At 47.7% G+C, this 22,324-nt stretch overlaps 1 protein-coding gene and 1 pseudogene across 1 annotated transcript; one reads left to right on the forward strand and one right to left on the reverse strand.

The window, feature by feature from the left end:
• Positions 1 to 3,813: 3,813 nt before the first annotated feature.
• On the reverse strand, positions 3,814 to 8,001 carry CCL22 (C-C motif chemokine ligand 22). Its single transcript, XM_036276072.1, has 3 exons — positions 7,929 to 8,001; positions 6,499 to 6,622; positions 3,814 to 3,898 (listed from the first exon to the last, which is right to left on the reverse strand). Exons 1-3 carry the CDS (start codon positions 7,999 to 8,001, stop codon positions 3,814 to 3,816), a joined length of 282 nt encoding a protein of 93 aa, XP_036131965.1.
• A 6,599-nt stretch (positions 8,002 to 14,600) lies between these two features.
• LOC118639604 lies at positions 14,601 to 15,269 on the forward strand (annotated as a pseudogene).
• Positions 15,270 to 22,324: the final 7,055 nt, after the last annotated feature.

Consider the following 22,324-nt stretch of genomic DNA (forward strand, 5'->3'; position numbering starts at 1 on the left):
AGAGAAAGAGAGAAACATGGATATGAGAGAAACACATCGACTGGTTGCCTCCTGCACGGCCTTGGTTGGGGTCGGGGATCGAACCTGCAACCTAGGTATGTGCCTTTGATCGGGAATTGAACCCACACACAGACCTTTGGTCCACAGGCTGTTGCTCTAACCTGCTGAGCCAAATCGGTCAGGCGAAGATTGGCCTTTTTCCATATTTGCTTCATCTTTTTTCCATTTCAAAGTAAGTTTTGTATTCCTAACACTTTACCCTGAAATATATCAGCATGCATCTCCATAGTGTAAAGATACTGTCTTTTAGAAATAATACTATTATCTTACCTAAAAAATTAATAATAATTCCTATATGTCACATAATTTTCAGTTAACATTAAATTTCTTCAGTTGTCCCCAAAATGTATTTTATAGTTTCTTCTCCCTTCCTCTTTCCTCATTTTCCTCCTCCCTCTCTCCCTTCCTCCCTTTTCTCTTTAACTTTTTGGACCAGGACCTAACCTAGGTTCTATGATAGACCTCCCAACACATTGTTCATCACTTAGTTTCTGAAGCGTCAAGACCATTGTCTTACACACTATTCTCATTCTTAATTTACCTGATTATGTCCTTGTGACATCATCTAAGCTCTTCCCCTATCCTGTGTATTTCCTGTAAACTGGGAGTTAGGTCTACAGGCTCAATTCGATCCCAGTCACATTTTTGGCAAGAATTCCTTATGAGTGATACTGGGTACTTCACATGACCCGTCATATCCACCACAACAAACAGGTTATTCCACTAATAGATCTCTCCCTGGAAAAGTGTTCCCCTCTTGGTTCACAAGTAACCTGCAGTACACAGACGGGTGGGACTTTCACAGATATTCCGGGCAGAGGGAAAAACCTGACCAAGGTGGGAAGTACTGGACCTATGCAGGGGACAGGGCATGGTCTGATGCCATCGGCTCCAAGGAAGGGGCGGGCAGAGAGGCTGCAGTCAGACACTTCGAAGCTGGATCGAGGGATGAGGGTGCTGTTCAGGGGTAAAGAGGAGCTGGTAAGGTTCTGAAATGAGGAATAAGTGCAGCTGTGCAGGCGCCTGAAACGTGGAGCGGCAGCCGGGCTGTAAGAAACAGGGTTTCCTCGGCGGGCAGTGGAGTGGGGGCCATCGGGGATCCCTGCCCACACCTTCCTGGGTGCCCCAGAGGGCAGGCAGCCTGCACCAGTCTTGTGGGACATGAGGGACTCTCCCCTGGCCCTGGAAGCAGAACAGAAACAGCTGTGGGGAGCCTGGCAGGGAGCTCAGGGTGCTCCTACAGGGTCCCAAGACAGTAGGCTCATTTGAGGGTCCAGGGGAGCTCAGCACCAGAAAAACTAGGTAGATGCTCTCCAAACTTTTCCCTTTACCTCCTGGACACACAGCCTGCTGTACTTCCTAGCATCCCTTGTGGTCAGGGTGGCCATGTGACTGAGTTCCGCCAATGGCACGTGGGCAGGAGTGATGAGCCCCTCTTCCTGGCCTGGTTCAAAAGCCCTCCCACAAGTTTCTGTTCTCTTTCCCCATCTGCTGGATGATGGAGAGAAGTCCAGGCCCAGGGGAGGGCAGGGGCCATAAGAAGGAAGGAGACTGGGTCCCTGAAGGGCAGTGTGGAAAGTCACCCACATACCTGATCAGACTTCATGTGAGAAGAAGAAACGTTTTATGGAATTGAGCCACTGAGATTTTGAAGTTTGTTGCATAAAGTAGCCTTTCCTGATTAAAACACACTTCTCTTCCTTCATGTCTTCCCTTGAAGGGGGAAGGTTGAGGTTGGATTATTGAATGGATAACTGAATGAATGGATATGCTGCTTAGAGCTCTAGACTTGGTCCCAGGGTGGGCCAGGCCTGACGGGCGAATGTTTGGTCTTCCCTCTTGGCACCTGCGCAGTTATTTCCCAGGTCCTCATGTCTAGTCCCGGCCCCCCACCCCTCACCGGGTGGTTTACCAGTTCACATGTCAATGTCAGGGGCTTTCCCACTGGCAGAGAGGTGCCATGGTGCACCCTGCCCACCTCACAGGAACAGCAAATGGCAAGGAACAAAGCAGACACTGTTGTAGAGGATTTATTTTCTAGACGGCCTGAGGGGCAGGGGCAGGGGCAGAACAGGAAGGGAGGCTGACTCCCAGGACATTTGAGGGTTCTATGCATGTGCAGCAGGCAGGTTAACACTCCCGGTGTCCATGGAGGCAGATGACCCTGGGCCCCAGGGGGGACACCGGCCCTGGAAGACACTGAATTTAATGGCCAGCAAAGTCATTCCTCGTCCCTTGGACCTGAGCCCCATGGCCACCCTGCAGAGAATGAAATTCTCATTCTCAGGTGAGGCTCAGAGAGAGGTCAGGTGGTCTCCTAAGGGTCACACAGCAGCAGCCACCCCACTGAACTGCACTAGGCTCCCTTGAAAAGGAACAAGCACATGTAAGGCTTATTTTCTTTATCTGGGGAATCCATGGTCCCCAAGGAGGGGCAATTAAGTCTCAGACCCAGTCGTTAGCCTGGCCCCAGCCACCTGAGAACAACTCCACCTAAAGCTCTCACTTAACTGCCACAGGCACTGCCAGGGCCAGGAACGCTCTCTGCATTGTCCCCTCCCACACGGCTTCTGAAAGTCTTCCCATCTCCGTCTGGCCTCTCAAGCACTTGCCTTCTTTTTATATAGAAATATAACTGGCGTTTGTGATACCAAGCCAAGGGGAGTCATCACACCACGGCGTGAAGTCAGTTATCAGCTATTTGGGGAAACAGGAAGGGAAAGTCAGAGACTCCGAAAAGGTCAGGCCTGAATTTTGGAGCCTGGAGGAGCGGTAAAAGCTGAGGGAAGACAGAAGAGTAAAGAGACCCAGCACGAGGTAGGCTGGAGAAGAAAGGTGACTGGGCAAACGGAGAGACTCCACAGTGGGCCCAGCCGGCTCCTCCCTGGATGAAGTCTCTGTACTGATGTGTGAGGGCCTTTAGGGTTAGGGGACATTACTTTTATGGATTCAGTCTGCGGCCCTGATTCTGAGCCAGGCCCTGTGCTCTGTCCTGGAGGCCAGGAGACAAAGCGTGGACCTTGGTCCAGCTAGTGTGGCTGGAGGACAAGCTCCTCAGTTGCAATAATTCTGGGCAGACTGTAATCAGGGCTGTTAAGGGCAAAGGGCCAGTGGAAATCTAACAAATGAAACCTAATTCCTTAGAAATAGCATGTCACTTAGGATTCTAGTAGAAAGGGACAGACATGGACTCTGCTAACCTAAGCATGGAAGGAAAAAAATAATTCAATTAAAAGTGAAACTTTTACTGGCTGCTTAGGCTGAGCAATGCCTTGGAGGGCTGGGGGTTGGGCACGTGCAGATGGTGGGGAGACACCCTGGGTGTCAAGGGTCGCAAGGGCAAAGGCCCAGAGGAGAAATGTATGGCATGGGTTTGGAGAACAGGGAGTTGGAATCCAACATGCATGAAGGGAAATGAGTTGGGCTGGAGACAGAGGGGGGACCCAGAGGGCAGGGGTGCCAGGCTCAGGAGCTCTGACCTCAGCCTAGGGCAGTGGGGAGCTATGGAAGGATTTTGAGCAGGGGACTGACTGATCAGAATTGTGGACCCTCTGGCAATAGAGGGGCAGAGGGTGTGTTGGAGACGTAAACAGGGAGATGAGAGAGACAGTGTGGAGGGTGACAGCTGCAGGGACGCAGATCAGGGATTGCAGAGAGTCACTGGCTGGGGAGCAGCTGTAATGGCAGAAAGGTAGGGCTCCGTGAGCCTTCCTGGAGGAGCCAAGGCCACGGTCACCAGGGCAGGATCCTTCTTCAATGGTCCAGCTTCTGGAGAATCTTCTTCACCCATTGTAATCTGGGATCAGCGCAGATCTCCCAGTTTTTGAGGGTTATCAAGCTGAAGGAGAAGATGCCAGACAGACGATGAGACAGCATTAGCATGCAGGGAGTATGCCACATCCCACCCAGAAAGCTTGGCATTTATGAGTCACCTACTGCATGTAGAGGTGCCTTCTATATAGAGTAGCTTAGCATTTATGAGCCACCTGCTGTATGCAAACACATTCCTTAAGGAGGAGAGGGGGAATGAGCAGCAGAACTTCCCAGACCCTCATCCCTCAGCCTCAGCCTTGAGTGCAAGGTCAGGCCAGGGAACAGAGTGCCCTAGAGTCTCATGATCATTGCCGACGTTGCCTTGGGAGAGAGAATACTGAGTAGTGGCTGAGAGCATGAACTTTGGAGCCAGCTTATCTGTGTTAAAATCCTAGTTTGGCCACTTGTTAACAAGTCCTTTAACTCTCTGAGCCTCAGTTTCCACATCTGTAAAGTGGGGATGATAATCGTGATCCAACCTCACAGGATTTCGATGAGATTTAATGAGTTAATATAAATTGAAGTGCATAGCAGATGGTAGGTCTATATAATTGTGCAAGGAGCTGACCTGAACTCTTAACGTTAATTTTCGTAATAAATCCTTAAACAATCTTATGAGATCTGATTATTCTACCCATTTCCTAGCTGAGGGAAATGAGTCAAAGCAACTTGCCTGAGTGCCAGAGCTGGTGAGGTCAGGCTCACAGTGCTGGCTGTGAGTGGGACTCTCAGGGGGCAGTCCCCACAGACCCCTGTGAGAGGCCCGAGGCACAGAGAGGTGAACACTGGCCCACCATCACACAACAGTTGTGGGCAAAGGCTCCCACCCTTGCCCAATTTGTGGCAAACACCAAGCTGGGCCCTTGGGGTGCTCTGTCCCCACCATTATTGGTAGGACATCCCCCAGCCCAGGACTCCCTTCCTGCCTTTCAAGAAAGAACCTGTCCTTGGGGCCTAGGAGCTCCTAGCTCCCCTTAGTTCCCTCACCTGCCCCACCCCACAGACCACCAATGAACAGAAAGAACAAAGAAGGCTGCAGTGTTGGCCATGTGGGCAGCCTGCCCTGTTTCTTGTGTGACTTTGGGCAAGGTTCAGCCCCCAATCTCTTCATTTGTCAAGCCACATTCTTTCTAGACTCCCTTCCAGCTCAAAGTCCAATAATCACACATGTGCTATCTTTTACTGAGCATCTAGTATATGCCAGGCATTACACTTTCCACTTAGTATTATTGTGCCCTGTGATGCCCTATAACTTCTATGTGCCCATTTCTCCATCTGTAAAAAGGGGATCATCATCAGCCAGTTTGGCTCAGCAGTTAATGTCAGCCCATGGACTGAAGAGCCTCAGGTTCAATTCCTGGTCAAGGACATGTACCTGGGTTGCAGGTTCAAACCCTGGCCCTAGTTGGGGCATGTCCGGGAGGCAACCAATCAATATATCTCTCTCACATCAATGTTCCTCTCTCACATCGGTTTCTCTCTCTCTCTCCCCCTTCCTCCCACTCTCTCTAAATATATATATATTCACAAAAGGGATCATCACAGTACCTACTACATAAGGTTGTCTTAAGGGTTAAACAAGCTACTATTTATACCAGTGCCTAGCACTTGGCAAGCACTCACTACAAATTTGATAAATAAAAATAAATAAAGGTGATCATTTTGGGATCATGATGGGGAAACCGAGGCTCAGAGTTGAAGTGACAAGAGCCCTAGGAGGGCTCCCTGCTTCAACTTTCTTTGTTATTCACCTCCAGACCCCTCTGAAGGATGAAGATGAATGAGGAGGAGGAAGATGACAGAGCCCCAACGATGTCATGAGACGATACCAGGAGTTCCCAAGCCCAACTCCCCCTCAGTGTGTGGTTTGGCCACAGGCTCTGAGAAGCTGGAGCAGCGGCTGGGCTGCACCGGAAAGGACAAGCCAGGTCCCCCAGCCAGGGCCAGGCACAAGCATGAGCTCCATGCCAGGAGGAAGGAAGTAAAGAAAGAGAAAGGAGCAAAGAAGGAGAAAACCCTGAACAAGCACCCAAGAGTCCTGGTTCCAGTTGGGCCACCTTGAGCAAGTCACTTTCCCTCCCTGAACTTGTTTCTCCACCTGTAAAATGGGCATAATTGCACCTCCTCATAGGGTTGTTGTGAGGGGCAAATGACTCAATGCAGTAATGCTCAGAACGGTGTCTGGCCCGGATCTGTAAGTGTGAGCTCTTAATACTTTTTTCCTGGGAAGAGTGGCTGCCCTGAATAACACCCAGGGCCTTGGGGAGGGTCCAAGATGCTTCTGGCTCCACAGCATCAGGCAACTACCTATGCCCTGTACCTCCCTCCCTATAGTCTACACTGTCTACACCACCATGCACGTGTCGGGGACACATGTTCGTTCAGCTCTGCATCCTCAGAGCCTGGCATGCTGTCTGGCACATAGTAGGGACCCCATATTTCTTGAGTGGTCATATGACTTTGTTTCTGGGTACATCCCAGCCTGGCTGAGCCATCGGTTCCAGCCAAGGACTCCCGCTGGCATCTGGGAGCCCAGCTGCACGCCCCCACCCACCTGCACCGAGGCCCTCCTGGGCCACACCCGGCTGGCCTGCCCCCGCCCTGCCTCCCCAGCGTTCCACTCACACCACGCCAGGCCTCCGGCAGGAGTGCGAAGTCCAGTAGAAATGCCGCACCACGCGCGAGTGCAGAGGGTTTTGGACGTAGCTCCGGCAGCAGATGCTGTCCTCCATGTTGGCTCCGTAAGGGCCTGGGGGAGAGGGGTGCTCGGAAGAGTCACGGGCTGGGCATCGGGGAGTCTCCCTCCGCCCCAGCCTCTGACACAGCTTATCTGTTCTCACGTGGAAGGCTGGTGTCTAGAGGATTCTGGGCCCTCAATGTCCCTGATCCTAGGTCTCTGAGAAGCCACTAAGGGCCCAGTGTCCTTACTCCGGTCTGTCAGGTCAAGGGCGAGGGATTCAGAGCCAATGAGCATCCACGGTGCCCTAAGCTTCTGGATAGAACCCAGAGACTCTGAACAGGGAGGAGCCTTCAAACCTTGCTCTTCAAGGTGAGATGCTCGGACCCGCACCATCAGCATCGCCTGGGAGCTGGTCAGAAATGTTCGGCTCCCGGCCCCAAAGCTGCTGAATTGGAAGGCATTTGACAGATACCAGGTGATTCAGAAATCTGCTTCAGTTCACATCCACTTTAACCCCTTCATGGAGCCAGTGGAGAGGCTGTGTCCAGAGTCACACAGCACGACTCTGGGGAGTCAGGACAAGGACTTGGGCAGAGTCCAATCGCAAAGACTGGGGCTAGAGTCCCACTTGCCCTGAGTCACCCGGCCACTGAGGGAAACCATTTAAATCTGAGGCCCAACTTCCTCCTCTGACCACGGAGGTAATAATAGCACTGACTCTGAGGGCCTTTAAGGAAAGGAAAGCACACAGGAATCCCATTACTGTTCCTACTGCCCGAATCCCAGTCCAGGCCCCTCCCCTCCCCACCTCAGGGCAGGGCGTTTACAATGGTGTGAAGAAGTCAGGGTCCCAGGGTTGCGGGCAGTTCTGCAGCAAAAAGTGGGGTGGTGGGAGGGCAAGGCCAGCTTTCCCAGGGAATATCCTCGGCCCAGCTCCTGTCCCCTGCCCCAGCCGCCCCTCTTTGGCGGCTCCTTCTCCACACCCGACGGGCCCCCTGCTCCAGTTCTCTGGGGTCGAGGATCCTGGACCATGCCTACCACAACCCTAAGCCGGCTGAGACAGATTCTAGACTCAAGCCTTCAAACTACCCATGTAACAGACGTGCAAGCAGAGGCCCAGGGAAGCAATAGCTCCAGGGCCAGCGGCTGACCAGGGTGCCTGCTCTCCGCCCAGTGTCTTTCCACCACACTGGAAAGATGCCCAGGGTGCGACCCTGGCTTCTGCAGGGTCCACATTCTTGCTTAATTTACTGACAAACACCGAGGTGAGCAGGAGACATAGCTGAGCTGGCGGGAGCAGGGGGTGGAGAGGAGAGGACAAGTCTGAGAGAGGGTCAGGAAGAGGGACGCACAGAGACTGCGTCTCCAGCCTCACCTGCCTCTGCTGCTTGAAGTGCCGTAGCGAGAAGGACGAGGGCGGCCAGCAGCGGGGCCTGGAGGCTGGCCATGCTCCTGTCCTTCGTGTCAGCCCAGGTGTCTACGATCGCCGGAAGACAACACAGCCTGATATTTAAGCGCTGGCTACACCCACAAGCCTCAGACACTCTTAGTCAGCGGTGAGCAAGGAATTCTACAATCACATTACGAAAGAAGAACTCCCGCTTCCTTTGTATTGGAGGAAATTTTCTGTGGCCGAAAACCATCAGGGGGGACCCCCACCCACCTCCGCTCTGGGTCTCAAGAGACTTGCAAAATCTCCCTTGAACTGGGCCTCTTGGAGGCCTGAGCTCCGAGGGCCTGCACGAGTGTGTCCTGGTGTGTCTCCGGAAATGGGGGAGGGGGTTCCACGGCCCTCCCTGTTTACCTCAGTGTGTGTTAGTAAACCAAGCAAGAATGAGGACAGGTGCTAAACAGCCCCAAACGCTCAACTGTACCATTGGCGGTCACAGTTGATCTCTCTTCCAGGGGACAGGCCTATGCACTCACCAGGTTGGCTTCTCACAAAGTGCCACTTGGGCTAGTTCACGGCCACTCAGCAGTTGCAAGGAGCTTCCATGGTGCCTGTCTCCCCTCCCAGCTGTCTCTGAGCTCTTCGCCCACCCCTCTCAGTCTCTCTCTGTGTCCCACTTCCTAAACCTCTCTCAGACCGTCCTCTCCTCTCCATCCCACTGTCCCTGCCCAGTCCAGGCCACCTCCATCTCAGGCTCGGACACTAGCCCCTCAACCCCCTCTGCACGGCCGTGGCCAGAGCGAGCAGCCCAGACTCAGAGCTGCACACGTGTCTCATGCTTCAGAACCCTGCTGTGGTCCTGTTACCTGAGGGTGAAGCCAAAGCTCCTGACCGTGACCTTCGAGGCCTCCTGCCCAGACGTGTTTCCGCCCCCACTGGCTTCAGCCACACTCCTCACAGTTCCTGAAAGAAGTCTGTGGCCGGTCCCAGGCTGTGAATGCCCTTTCCACTTCTCTACCACATAAACTCCTACTCGTGCATCAAGAGCCATTTGAAAGGTCACCTTCTAGGTAGGCCCGCCACTCAGGACTTTCGAGTTCTCAGGGGTGACCTAGAATGTGGACCTGAGACTGCCAGGTTTTCTCACTCTCAGACCCCTCGCCAGAAGCCAACTTTTAAGCTCTCCGAAGGCAAGGGTCTCTTTTTCTTTGTCTTGTTTACCAGTGTTTCGAAGAGGGGTACACAGTGGGCGCTCAGAAGACATCTAATGAAGGACAGAACTGAAGCTCAGAGAAGGGGCTTGCTCCCACAGCCGGGGCGGCTAAGCCATGCCTCGGATTCAGAACTCAGCATTCCGTTTGGGAAGGGACACACCCACTCATTTACCCTCCATTCAACAGATATCTACGGAGTCCTTTAGTGAACAGAATAGTAGCCCCCCAAAACTGTCCACCTCTAAGTCCCAAAACCTGTGCCCTTACGAATCACAAGGGCTTTGCAGATGTGTTTAAGGTGAGTCAGAGAGTGCCTGGGCGATCCAGATGGGCCCCATGCAGCCACAGGCCCACGGAGGGCCGTGGGGCAGACGCAGACGGGAGATGGGATGGCAGAAACAGAAGTCCCGGTGACCTGAGACTGTGGGTCCAAGAGCACAGGGACCTCTAGAAGTTGCAAAAGGCAAGGAAACAGATTCTCCCCCCGGAGCTTCCAGAAGGAACACAGCCCTGTCCAGAGACTGATTTAGGATTTCTGACCTCCTGAGCCATAAGCTAATACGCTTGTGTTGTTTGTGAACCACTGTGTTTGAGGACACCTGTTAGAGCAGCAGAGGAAACTAGGTCAAGCCGCTGTCATGTGCTAGGAGTGCTGCCAGGACCTGGGGTCACCGCAGCAAACAGGTTCCTGATGTCACGGAGTTGACCTGGGAGACAGACGGTGAACAGGCAAACAGATACCAAACATGGTCATGTCAGGTTGTCCTGAGTGTGCCGTGAAGAAAGTGAAAGAGGAAAGCACTGTGGGAAAGTGGTGTGGGCGCCCAGGAAAGCATCTACGAGGGGGACGCTGATGCTGAAATCCAGAAGATGCTGAGGGGTCTGCCAGGGCGGAAAGGGCAGCTGGGTGGGAGAGGCGGGCAGGCAGGATGCAGCCTCCTGCGAACCTCCTGATGGGGGCATCAGAAGTGCACAGCAACACCTGGGAAAACCTCTCGTCAAAGATGTCACCCAAAGCCAGTCAGAGCAGGACAAACACCTAGGAGCCCACTTCCGCGAGGTTCCTAGAGCCATCAAATTCACTGAGACAGAAAGCAGGGCAGTGGTTGCCAGGGGCCAGAGGGAGGAGGGGATGGGGAGTTAGCATTTGATGGATACAGACTTTCAGTTTGGGAAGATGAACGCGTTTTGGAGATTGATAATTGTGATGGTTGCACAAGAACATGAGGGTATTTAATGCTACAAAACTGTACACTTAAAAATGGTAAAAATTGTAAATGTTATGTTATGTATATTTTACTAATAAAAAAAAAAAGCATAAGAAAAGATGCTCCACATATGTGTTCAGGGACAAGCAAATTAAAGTAACAATGAGATGCCACCACACACCAAATATAATGGCCAAAATGTGGACCACGGACAGCACCAGTGCTGGGGAGCGAGAGACTGAGCCAGTGCTGGAGGGAATGCAAATGCTGCAGCCACTTTGGAAGACAGTTTGGCGATTTCTCACAAAACTAAACATAGTCTTACCATACAATTCAGAGACCATGTTCCTTGGTACTTACCCAAAGGAGTTGAAAATTTTTGTCCGCACAAAAACCTACATGATAGCAGTTTTATTCATAATTGTCAAAACTTAGACGCAACCAAGATGTCCTTCAGTAGGTGAATGGATAAATAAACTGGTACACTGAGATAATGGAATTATTATTTAATGCTAAAAAGAAATGAGCTCCAAAACTGGACCAGGAAGAGATAGAAAACTTGAACAGCCCTGGCTGGTTTTGCTCAGTGGTTAGAGCATCGGCCTGCAGTCCGGAGAGACCCGGGTTCAGTTCCCGCTGAGGGCATGTACCTCAGTTGCAGTTTGTCCCCGGCTCTGGTTGGTCGTGCGGGTGGCAGCCACTCGATGTGTCCCTTTCACGTCGATGTTTCTCTCTCTCTCTCTCTTCCTCTCTCTCCCTCCCACTCTATCTGTGCAAAAAATGGAAAAATGTCCTCGGGTGAGGAAAAAAACAAAAACAAAACTTGAACAGACCAATAACTAAGGAAATTGAAGATGTAATCAAGACTCTCCCAGCAAACAAAAGCCCAGGCCCGAACGGCTTCACGGGGGAGTTTTACCGAACATTCAAAAAAGAACTAACACCCATTCTCCTCAAACTATTTCAAAAAATTCCAGAAGAAGGAAGACTTCCAAATTCGTTTTATGAGGCTAGCATAATTCTAATTCCAAAACCAGAAAACGATGTTACAAAGAAAGAAAACTACAGGCCAATATCCCTGATGAACATAGAAGCCAAAATCCTGCACAAAATACTAGCAAATCAAATCCAGCAACACATCAAAATAATTATTCACCATGACCAAGTGGGATTCATGCCAGGGATGCAAGGCTGGTACAATATTCGCAAATCAATAAATGTGATACACTACATAAATAAAATGAAGAATAAAAACCACATGATCATATCAATAGATGCTGGAAAAGCCTTCAACAAAATCCAGCATCCATTTCTGATAAAAATGCTCAGCAATGTGGGAATAGAGGGATCATATCTCGACATAATAAAGCCCACATATAAAAAACCTACAGCCAACATCATACTCAATGGGAAGAAACTAAAACATTTCCCTTAAGAACAGGAACAAGACAGGGATGTCCACTTTTTCCACTCTCATGTAACATGGTACTGGAAGTCTTAGCCACAGCGATCAGACAGGAAAAAAAAATAAAAGACATCCAAATTGGAAAAGAGGAAGTGAAACTGTCATTATTCGCAGATGACATGATACCATACACAGAAAACCCCAAAGACTCCATCAAAAATTTACTAGACTTAATAAATGAATTTGGAAAAGTAGTAAAATACAAAATTAACGTCAAGAAATTGACAGCATTCTTATGCATTATACATTCTTTCTGTGAGTTATGATAAACTCACAGAAAGAAAAACTAAAAAAATCTCATTTACCATTGCGGCAAAAAAATTAAGATACCTAGGAATAAACTTAACCAAAAAAAACAAAGAACCTATTCACAGAGACCTACAGGTCATTGAAAAAAGAAATAGAGGAAGATATAAAAAAGTGAAAGCAAATACCTTGTTCATGGATTGGAAGAATTAACATCATTAAGATGTCCATACTACCCAAAGCAATCTATAGATTCAATTCAATCCCCAACAAAATACCAACGGCATACTTCTCAGAATTAGAACAAATACTTCAAAAGTTCATATGGAACCAAAAAAGACCTCGAATAGCCACAGCAATCTTGAAAAAGAAGAACAAAGTAGGAGAGATCACATTTCCAGATTTCAGGATATACTACAAAGCCAGTGTAATCAAAACAGCCTGGTACTGGCACAAGAACAGGCATATAGACCAGTGGAACAGAACAGAGAACCCAGAAATGGACCCAAGGCAATATGCTCAATTAATATTTGACAAAGGTAGCAAGAGCATACAGTGGAGTAAAAATGGCCTCTTCAATAAATGGTGCTGGGATAATTGGACAGCTACATCCAAAAAAATGAAACTAGATCATCAACTTACACCCTACACAAGAATAAACTCAAAATGGATAAAAGACTTAAATGTGACTCATGAATCCATAAAAATCCTAGAAGAAACTGTAGGCAACAAAATTTCAGACATCATACACAGCAGAATTTTCACTGATATATCACCCAAGGCAATAGAAACAAAGGAGAAAATGAACACATGGGACTACATCAAACTCAAAAGCTTCTGCACAGCAAAAGATACAATCATCAAAATGGAAAGGCTACCCACTGTATGGGAGAGCATAATTGCCAATGATATATCAGATAAGGGGTTAATTTCCAATATATGTAGAGTGCTCATACAACTCAACAAAAGGAAGACAAAGAACCCAATTAAAAAATGGGCAGAGGAACTAAATAGACACCTCTCCAAAAAGGACATACAAATGGCTAAGAGACACATGAAGAAATGCTCAACATCACTAATCATCAGAGAGATGCAAATTAAAACAACAATGAGGCATCACCTCATACCTGTCAGAATGGCAGCCATCAACAAATCATCAAACAACAAGTGTTGGCAAGAGTGTGGAGAAAAGGGGACTCTAGTACACTGCTGGTGGGAATGCAGACTGGTGCAGACACTATGGAAAACAATATGGTGTTACCTCAAAAAGTTAAAAATTGAACTTCCATTTGACCCAGTGATCCCACTTCTAGGAATATACCCTAAGACGCCTGAAACACCAATCAGAAAGAATATATGTACCCCATGTTTGTAGCAGCACTATTTACAATAGCTAAGATCTGGAAACAGCCCAAGTGTCCATCAGTAGATGAATGAATAAAAAAGCAGTGGTACATATACACAATGGAGTACTATGCAGCTGTAAGAAAGAAAGATCTCTTATCCTTTGAGACGACATGGCGGGACCTGGAAAGTATTATCTTAAGCGAAACAAGCCAAACAGAGAAAGACAAGTATCATATGATCTCACTTATTTGTGGAATATAATGAACATAACAGTCTGAGGAATGGGATAGTCCAGAGATGTGGAAGTGGGGTACAGACTGAAAATCCCCAGAAGAGGGGGTGGTGAGGGAGAGATAAACCACAGAACTTACATGCATGTATGCATGAACAGTGGACATGGACAACAACAAAGCTGGGGACAGGGTGGGGTGGGAGGGGAAGGGGAATCAGGGAGGGGAAAAGGAGAAACAGCTGTAACAAAAATAAATTAATTTATTTAAAAAGAAAAAGAAAGAAATGAGCTATCAAGCCATGAAAAGACATGGAGGAACCTTAAATACTTATTACTAAGTGAAAGAAGCCAATCTTAAAAGGATCCATACTGTGTGGTTCCAACTATATGATGTTCTGGAAAAGATGACACTATGGAGACAGTAAAACGATCAGTGGTTGGGGGTGAAGAGGCATGAATAGGCAGAGCAGTGAGGATTTTTAAGGCAGTGAAACTCCTCTGTATAATATCACAGCGATGAATACATGTCACTATAGTTTTGTCCAAACCCACAGAATGTACACCAAGAGTGAACCCTAACGTAGACTATGGACTGTAAGGGATTATGTTGTACTCATGTGGATTCACTGATTATAACAAATGTACCACTCTGTTGATAATGGGGGAAGCCATGCATGTATGAGGTGGGGAGTATATGGGAAATCTCTGTACCTTCACCTCAATTTTGCTGTGAACCTAAAACTGCTCTCAAAAAGGTCTTTAGAGAGAAAGTAGAATCTATACCTTCCAGCCAGCCGTAGCAGCTGCAGAACTGCAGGAGACAAACTTTCTGGACAAGCAGTTGAAGGGGAGGGAGCAATGGGGGGCGGGAGGGCCTGGCCTGTACTCCACACCTGCAGAATGTTATTGCTCATGGAAGGGCTGTTTTTGGAAGACTAGTGCCCAGAAGAAAAGATGGCTGGTTTTCACAAGCCAAAGATGTAGCGAAGTATAGAAGACTGCTGTCTGAGCCAAGTCCTCCGCTCTCCATCGCTGACAGTAAACGTGCGGAAGGGACGTCCAGAGCTGTTGGGTTGCAGGAGACTCCTTTAGGAGACATCTGCAATGCCTGTGTCCTGCTGCTGAAAAGATGCAAGAGACTGCCAGCAGGATAAAAAACAAAAACAAAAAAACATCATGTGGTAGATGCAAGGGCAGGACCCAGTTAAAGACCACTGGAACCAAAGGAAGTGAAACTGTCTAGAAACAGGATAAAACTCGAGCAGATCAGCAAATTGCAGAAGGAACTTAAGGGCACAATTCTGAAGCTCATGGTACCACCTCAAGTGCCTCCCAGCTCGGTCTCCCTGCTTAGTAACCAATAGGTGTGGCTCCGATACGGACATGGCTTTGGGCTCTCACAGAACGCCAGTGTTTTCCTCTTTAGACCTCACATACTGGAAAAGACAGAACCATGTTGTGGGGTTATCTGTGAGGGCCGTTTGGGGGAGCCCTCATGGACACATGTATGCTCAAGCCTGGCTGCAGCAATGAGAACGCAGCTGCTGAGAAGCCGGGGAGCAGGCGCCAGAGCCGCGGCCCAGCTCCACTCAGTGGTGGCTGAGGTTTATGTAGAAAGAGAACAAAACACGATTTAAATGTTAGAGAGAAAAAAGAAAACAGCAAAAAAATGACCGTCTTTTCTTTTTTTAAATGGTCACCCAAGGGCATGCTTAGAGAGAGGAAAGGAGAGAGAAACATCAAGCATTCTGGACAGGGTCAAACCCATAGCCCAGCCATGTGCCCTGAATAGAAATCCAGCCAGCAACCTTTCAGTGCACGGGATGCGCTCAGCCAACTGAGCCGCTCCAGCTGGGAATGACCCTCCTACTTTTAGCTCGGATAGCTGCTATTCTGCTGAAAGACAATTTCTACAATAGTTCTGAATGGGTTATTTTCCCTCTACTTCCACAAGTTCCACAGACTCCGAAGACAGTGTCTAGCTCACTAGAAGAAAAAAAGACATGTATGTAATATTTAAGATGCTGAATATTTCGCAGGAAAACTGAATGCTGCTGTAAAGTGCTCTTTAAGTCTTTTTATTTTTGTTAATCCTCATCCAAGGATATTTCTCCATTGATTTTTTAGATAGAGTGGAAGGGAGGGAAGGGGAGAGAGAGAGAAACATTGATGTGTCTACACATCGACTGATTGCCTCCCAAATGGCCCCAGTCTGGTCGGGGATTGAACCTACAACCCAGGTATGAGTACCCTTGACCAGGAATCAAACCCTTCACTCCAAGGGCTATGCTCTAACAGCTGAACCAAACTTGCCAGGGCTAAGTTTTTTTCTTTTAAATTCTCTTCTAATGAATGAAACTAGGAGAATTTCAGGAGACAGAGATGGGGTTTGTTGTAGGATAAATGTACATAGTTGTAGTCTTTCTATATTGAGAGGCAGTGGTTGGACAGTTTTAAAGATAGCTGACTACACTTGTTCTCCTTCACAATGATAAATTTGTCCTAACTCAGTAACCTGGACTGGTCCCTAGAGGTAGTTGTTAATAATTTTAAAATATTAAGACCTTGCCACAGTTCTGATGATTCAAACCTGTACCACTGAATATGAAGCAGGACAGACTAGCTTTCTGGTGCAAATACTTAATAATTTCTACAAAGAGGTGACTGGATGGTATATGTTGTATCTTGTGTCATCTCCCTCATAGTGATATTTGACGGAGATTTTAATTTATATGAAACTTCTAGAGCAGAATCAAAGCTCCTCTTGGGGAAATGTCAAGTCTTTAGGATAAGCAATCTTTTTTAAAAAAGATTTTTAAATTGATTTTTAGAGAGAGAGGAATGGAGAGGGAGAGAGAATCATCGATATGAGAGCAAAACATCAACTGGCTGCCTCTTGCATGCCCACAGCTGGGCATGTGTCCTGACCAGGAATCCAACCAGCAACCCTTTGGTGCATGGGTCGACGCTCAACCAGTGAACTACACGGGCCGAACAAAGAAATATTTTTTTAAATGTGGAAGTCATCTTTGAAAAATGGGCTGTGTTTGGAGGATTGCAGATGCGAGGCAGAGAATCAGTCTGGTGGTTCTTCATCTGAAATGGGGGTTTTCTTACCTGGGGTCTTCCTGGGCTGAGGCCCTCCATGGGATGGGCTCAGGGGCTCCCCCCTGGGAGAGCACCTGTGTCTCCAGGGAATCACGGGGCTCTACGCTTCCCTCTGACTCAGCCTCTGCCACCCCATCGCCCCATTTCCCTGGGGCTTGGAAGGAAGGTGAGCCACTCCTGCTCCCCCAGAGCCCTTGGCCTCCTTGGAGCTGGGCGAGAGGCAGGCACAGCATTCAGGGAGCCCTGAGTTCCCAGGCAGGATGCAGGGAGCCAGCTTTCAAAGACAGGAAAGGGGCGTTCCCCTGAGGCTGAAGGTGGGGAACCACCGGCAGGTGCCCGTGAAGGGGATGTTGCCTCTTGATGGAGGTTGGTCTGCCCCATCACCTGTGCTCCGTTAGCTCCCAGAGCAAATCCTCGTCCCCCCCGATTTCCTTCTCCTTTTGTTCAAATTCATTTTGTTTATTAAAAAATATATAAAGGTGGAAACAACCCAAGTGTCCATCGACAGAGGAATAGATAAATAAAATTTGGCAAATCCATACAATGGACTATTACTCGGCCTGGAAAAGGTAGAAATTCTGACACAGCCTTCAGCATGGGTGAACCTTGAGACCATCATGCTAAGTGAAATAAGCCAGACACGGAAACAAACACTGTGTGATTCCACCTACGCAAGGTACCTGGAGTCCTCAAATCCGCAGAGACAGAAAGTAGAATGGTGGTTGCGGGGCCGGGGGGGGGGGGCGTCAGTGTAATGCGGGCAGAGTTCAGTTTGGGAAGATGGAACATTCTGGAGACGGATGGTGTGACGGTGGCACAGCAATGGGAACGTGCTTAATGCCACCAAACTGTACTTAGAAATGGTTGAAATGGTAAATTTTATGTCTTGTATATTTTACCACAACAAAAATATACTTAATCACATAGAAATGTGTATTTACACAAATGCATGGTGTATATTTGGTAAGACACACGATTGATTGCATTAGTGGCCCCTGAGGAGGGAAATGGGGTAGGAGATGGGGGCAGGTGATCAGAGGAGGGGTGACTTACTTTCCACTAAGTATAAATACCCTGCAGTATAATTTGGAATTTTTTCCCATGTGCATAATTGACATATTCAAAAAGATAGAATTTTAAATTCATGCAGCACAAAAGGGGTTGACTGGAAAGTAGTTGTCTCACGTCTGACCACCTCCGACCACCTCCCCAATCCTGCCTCAGAGGGACGAGCTTCATGATTTCTCATTCGTCCTTCAGAAAGTCTGCATGTGGGAGCACACCTGTAAAGGCGTTACTTTGAGAGAAGGTCTGCATGTGGGAGCACACCTGTAAAGGCGTTCCTTTGAGAGAAGGTCTGCATGTGGGAGCACACCTGTAAAGGCGTTCCTTTCAGAGAAAGTCTGCATGTGGGAGCACACCTGTAAAGGCGTTCCTTTGAGAGAAGGTCTGCATGTGGGAGCACACCTGTAAAGGCGTTCCTTTGAGAGAAAGTCTGCATGTGGGAGCACACCTGTAAAGGTGTTCCTTTCAGAGAAAGTCTCTGCATGTGGGAGCACACCTGTAAAGGTGTTCCTTTCAGAGAAAGTCTGCATGTGGGAGCACACCTGTAAAGGTGTTCCTTTCAGAGAAAGTCTCTGCATGTGGGAGCACACCTGTAAAGGCGTTCCTTTGAGAGAAAGTCTGCATGTGGGAGCACACCTGTAAAGGCGTTCCTTTGAGAGAAAGTCTGCATGTGGGAGCACACCTGTAAAGGCGTTCCTTTGAGAGAAGGTCTGCATGTGGGAGCACACCTGTAAAGGCGTTCCTTTGAGAGAAGGTCTGCATGTGGGAGCACACCTGTAAAGGCGTTCCTTTGAGAGAAAGTGCATGTGGGAGCACACCTGTAAAGGCGTTCCTTTGAGAGAAAGTGCATGTGGGAGCACACCTGTAAAGGCGTTCCTTTGAGAGAATGGAAGAAAGGGAGGCAGAGGGAGGCAGGAGGGGAGGGGTGGGTAACCCACAGTTAACACTGCTTTGCACCTTGCTTTTTTCATCCTGGAATCACTTCCCTACAGCACATGTATATCTATCTCGTTCTTTCCAATGGCCGTGTGCTTTCCACTGTGTGGATGGACCAACTGTGTCCCCTACTGATGGACATTTTGGGTTTTCCCAGACTTTCAAGTCATATAAATAACCTTCCTCCAGCATCGTCACTGGGGGACTGCATCTGGGGGACAAATTCCTAGAAGTAGATCGGCTGGGCTTTTGCAAAGAGAAAGTCCCTGCCCAGAAAGGCTGCCTCGGAGCTTCCTCTTTTCAGCAAAGTTAGGGGGTCCCCCAGGAAAGGGCTCCACATGGCCCCTGATTTCTGAGCGGCTGGCTGCGAGCCTTACCAGAAGCCTCCCGGGGGCATCCTGCCATCTGTCTCCTTGGGTGGGGGGAGCAGCACCGTCTCATCCCTGGAACTGGAGAGGAGGAGGAGCACATTTATCTGAGTGTCTGATGCAGTGCGCGAGCAAGTCTGGGCCCTGGGAGCAAAGAGGGAGTCAAGAGAGGTCCCGGAGGCAAGGTCTTTGAGGCTGAGTCCAGATCACCATTTGGGCCAGACAAGTAGATTGTGAGGCAATTGGGAAATCCTGGGGTGGATGGAAAGAGAGTGATGGAGAAGAAGTAAAAAATTGGGGGGCTAAATGGCCACAGTGACCAGCACCACAATAATAACAACAACAACAACAACAACAATAATCATGAAGAAGACAGCCTATTGGTACATACTGAGTGCCAGACTTATTGTGTCTTGTATTTTACATTCACTATCTCATCATCTCCCCACAGCAACACTCAGAAGGAGCCGCCATTGTCACCCTATTTCTCAGACAAGGAAAGTGAGACATGCAGTTCACAGCCAACAAGTGGTGGGGACCAAATTTGCCCTCCGATCTGATGCCAGAGCCCAGCTGTGCTCCAACAGCTCCCTGCCTTTGGCCGTGGTCAGATTAGGAACAGAGGCACCAATAAGATTGCCACATGTGGAGGCCACCTCGGCCGGGGTCAGCCTGAGTTACAGTGCCCCAGGCTGAGGAACCAGGGCTCAGAGGACGGAAGCCATCTGCTAGGGCCACGCTGCAAGACTTCGCAATTGATCCCAAGTTTTTTGTTTTTCTTTTAAAATTAATATCACTCACATGCCATAAAAATCACCCCTTTTAAGGGTATAATTCAGTGGTTTGTAATATATTCACAAGGTGTATAAACATCACTGCTAATTCCAAAATATTTTCATCACCCTCAAAAGAAACTGTGTGTGCCCACCCGCAGTCACTCCTGATGTTCCTCTATTTCGTTGGAACCCCTGACAACCACTGATCTAGTTTCTGTCCCTATGAGTAGTCTTTTGCGGCCAGTTCTTATAATCATGCAATATGTTGCCCTTTGTGACTGCCTTCTTTCACTTAGCCTGTTTCCAAGGTTCGTCTATGTTGTAGCATATATCAGTACGTCATTCCTTTTTTATGGCTGAATAATATTTCCTTGTAAATATTCTGTTTATACATTCCTCAGTTGATGAACATTTGGACTTTTTCCACTTTGGGCCTATTATTAATAATGTTGCTATGAATACTTGTGTATAAGCTTTTGTGTGAACATATGTTTTCAACTCTTTGGGTATATAAGTAGGGGTGAAATTGCTGGGTCATATGGTAACGCTGTTTACCTTTCTGAGAACCTACCAGTCTGTTTCCAAGGAAGCTCTACATTTTAAATTCCCACCAGCAATGTATGAGAGTTCCAATTTGTCCATTTTCCCATCAGACCTTGTTGCTGTCTGTCCTTTTTGTTTTTCTTCTTTTTTTTTTAAATCCTCACCCGAGGACATTTATTTTTGCATCAGATAGAGCAGGAGGGAAAAAGGAAGGAAGAGAGAGAGAGAGAGAGAGAGAGAGAGAGAGAGAGAGAGAGAGAGAGAGAGAAACATCAATGTGAGAGAGACACATCAACTGGTTGCCATCCACAAGACCCCATCTGGGGCCGGGGATGAACTGCAACAGAGGCTCGTGCCCTTAGTGGGAAGCAAACCCCCCGGGGACTCTCTTGTGTGCAGGTCTACACTCTAACTGCTGAGGCAAACTGGCCAGGGCCATCATTTTTATTATAACCATTCTATTGGGTGTGAGGTGGTATGTCATTGTGAATTGATTTGCATTTTCCTAATGACTGATGATGTTGAGCATTTCATCATGTGCATATTGGCCATTTGTGTATCTTCTTTAGAAAAATGTCTATTTATAACCCTTCCCCATTTTTGAATTGGGTTGTTTTTCTGTTGTTGAGTTGCAACAGTTCTTTATGTGTCTTGATATTAGGTCCTTAATTTCTCCCATTCTTTGGTTTGTCTTTTCACTTTATTGATAGTGTCCTTTGGAGCACAAAAATTTTCATTTTAATAATGTCCAATTTACCTATTCTTTCTTTGGTTACTTGTGCTTTGGGTGTCAGACCTAAGAAATCGTTTCCTAATACAAGGGCATGAAGATATATTCTTGTGTTTTCTTCTAAAAGTTTTATAATTTTAGCTCTTACATTTCAGTCTTTGATCCACTTTGAGTTGATTTTTGTATATGCTGTGAGGTAGGGGCCTAACTTCATTCTTTTGCATGTGGCTATCCAGTTGTCTCAGTGTTATGATTTTTTTTTTTAGACTCCAACTTTATTTTATTTTATTTTTATTAATTAATTAATTTTTTTTGGTTACAGATGTTTCTCCTTTTCCCCCCACTGATTCCCCCTCCCCTTCCCTCCCTGCCCTGTCCCCAGCTTTGTTGTAGTCCATGTCCACTGTTCATACATACATGCATATAAGTTCTGTGGTTTATCTCTCCCTCACCACCCCCTCTTCTGGGGATTGTCAGTCTGTACCCCACTTCCACGTCTCTGGGACTATCCCATTCCTCAGACTGTTATGTTCATTATATTCCACAAATAAGTGAGATCATATGATACTTGTCTTTCTCTGTTTGGCTTGTTTTGCTTAGGATAATACTTTCCAGGTCCCGCCATGTAGTCTCAAAGGATAAGAGATCTTTCTTTCTTACAGCTGCATAGTACTCTATTGTGTATATGAACCACTGCTTTTTTATCCATTCATCTACTAATGGACACTTGGGCTGTTTCCAGATCTTAGCTATTGTAAATAGTGCTGCTACAAACATGGGGGTACATATATTCTTTCTGATTGGTGTTTCAGGCTTCTTAGAGTATATTCCTAGAAGTGGGATCACTGGGTCAAATGGAAGTTCAATTTTTAATTTTTTGAGGTAACACCATAGTGTTTTCCATAGTGTCTGCACCAGTCTGCATTCCCACCAGCAGTGTACTAGAGTCCCCTTTTCTCCACACCCTCGCCAACATTTGTTGTTTGATGATTTGTTGATGGCGGCCATTCTGACAGGTGTGAGGTGATACCTCATTGTTGTTTTAATTTGCATCTCTCTGATGATTAGTGATGTTGACCATTTCTTCATATGTTTCTTAGCCATTTGTATGTCCTGTTTGGAGAGGTGTCTATTTAGTTCCTC

This window comes from Molossus molossus, unplaced genomic scaffold (genome assembly GCF_014108415.1).
Source record: "Molossus molossus isolate mMolMol1 unplaced genomic scaffold, mMolMol1.p scaffold_m16_p_21, whole genome shotgun sequence".
NCBI classification, from domain to species: Eukaryota; Metazoa; Chordata; class Mammalia; order Chiroptera; family Molossidae; genus Molossus; species Molossus molossus.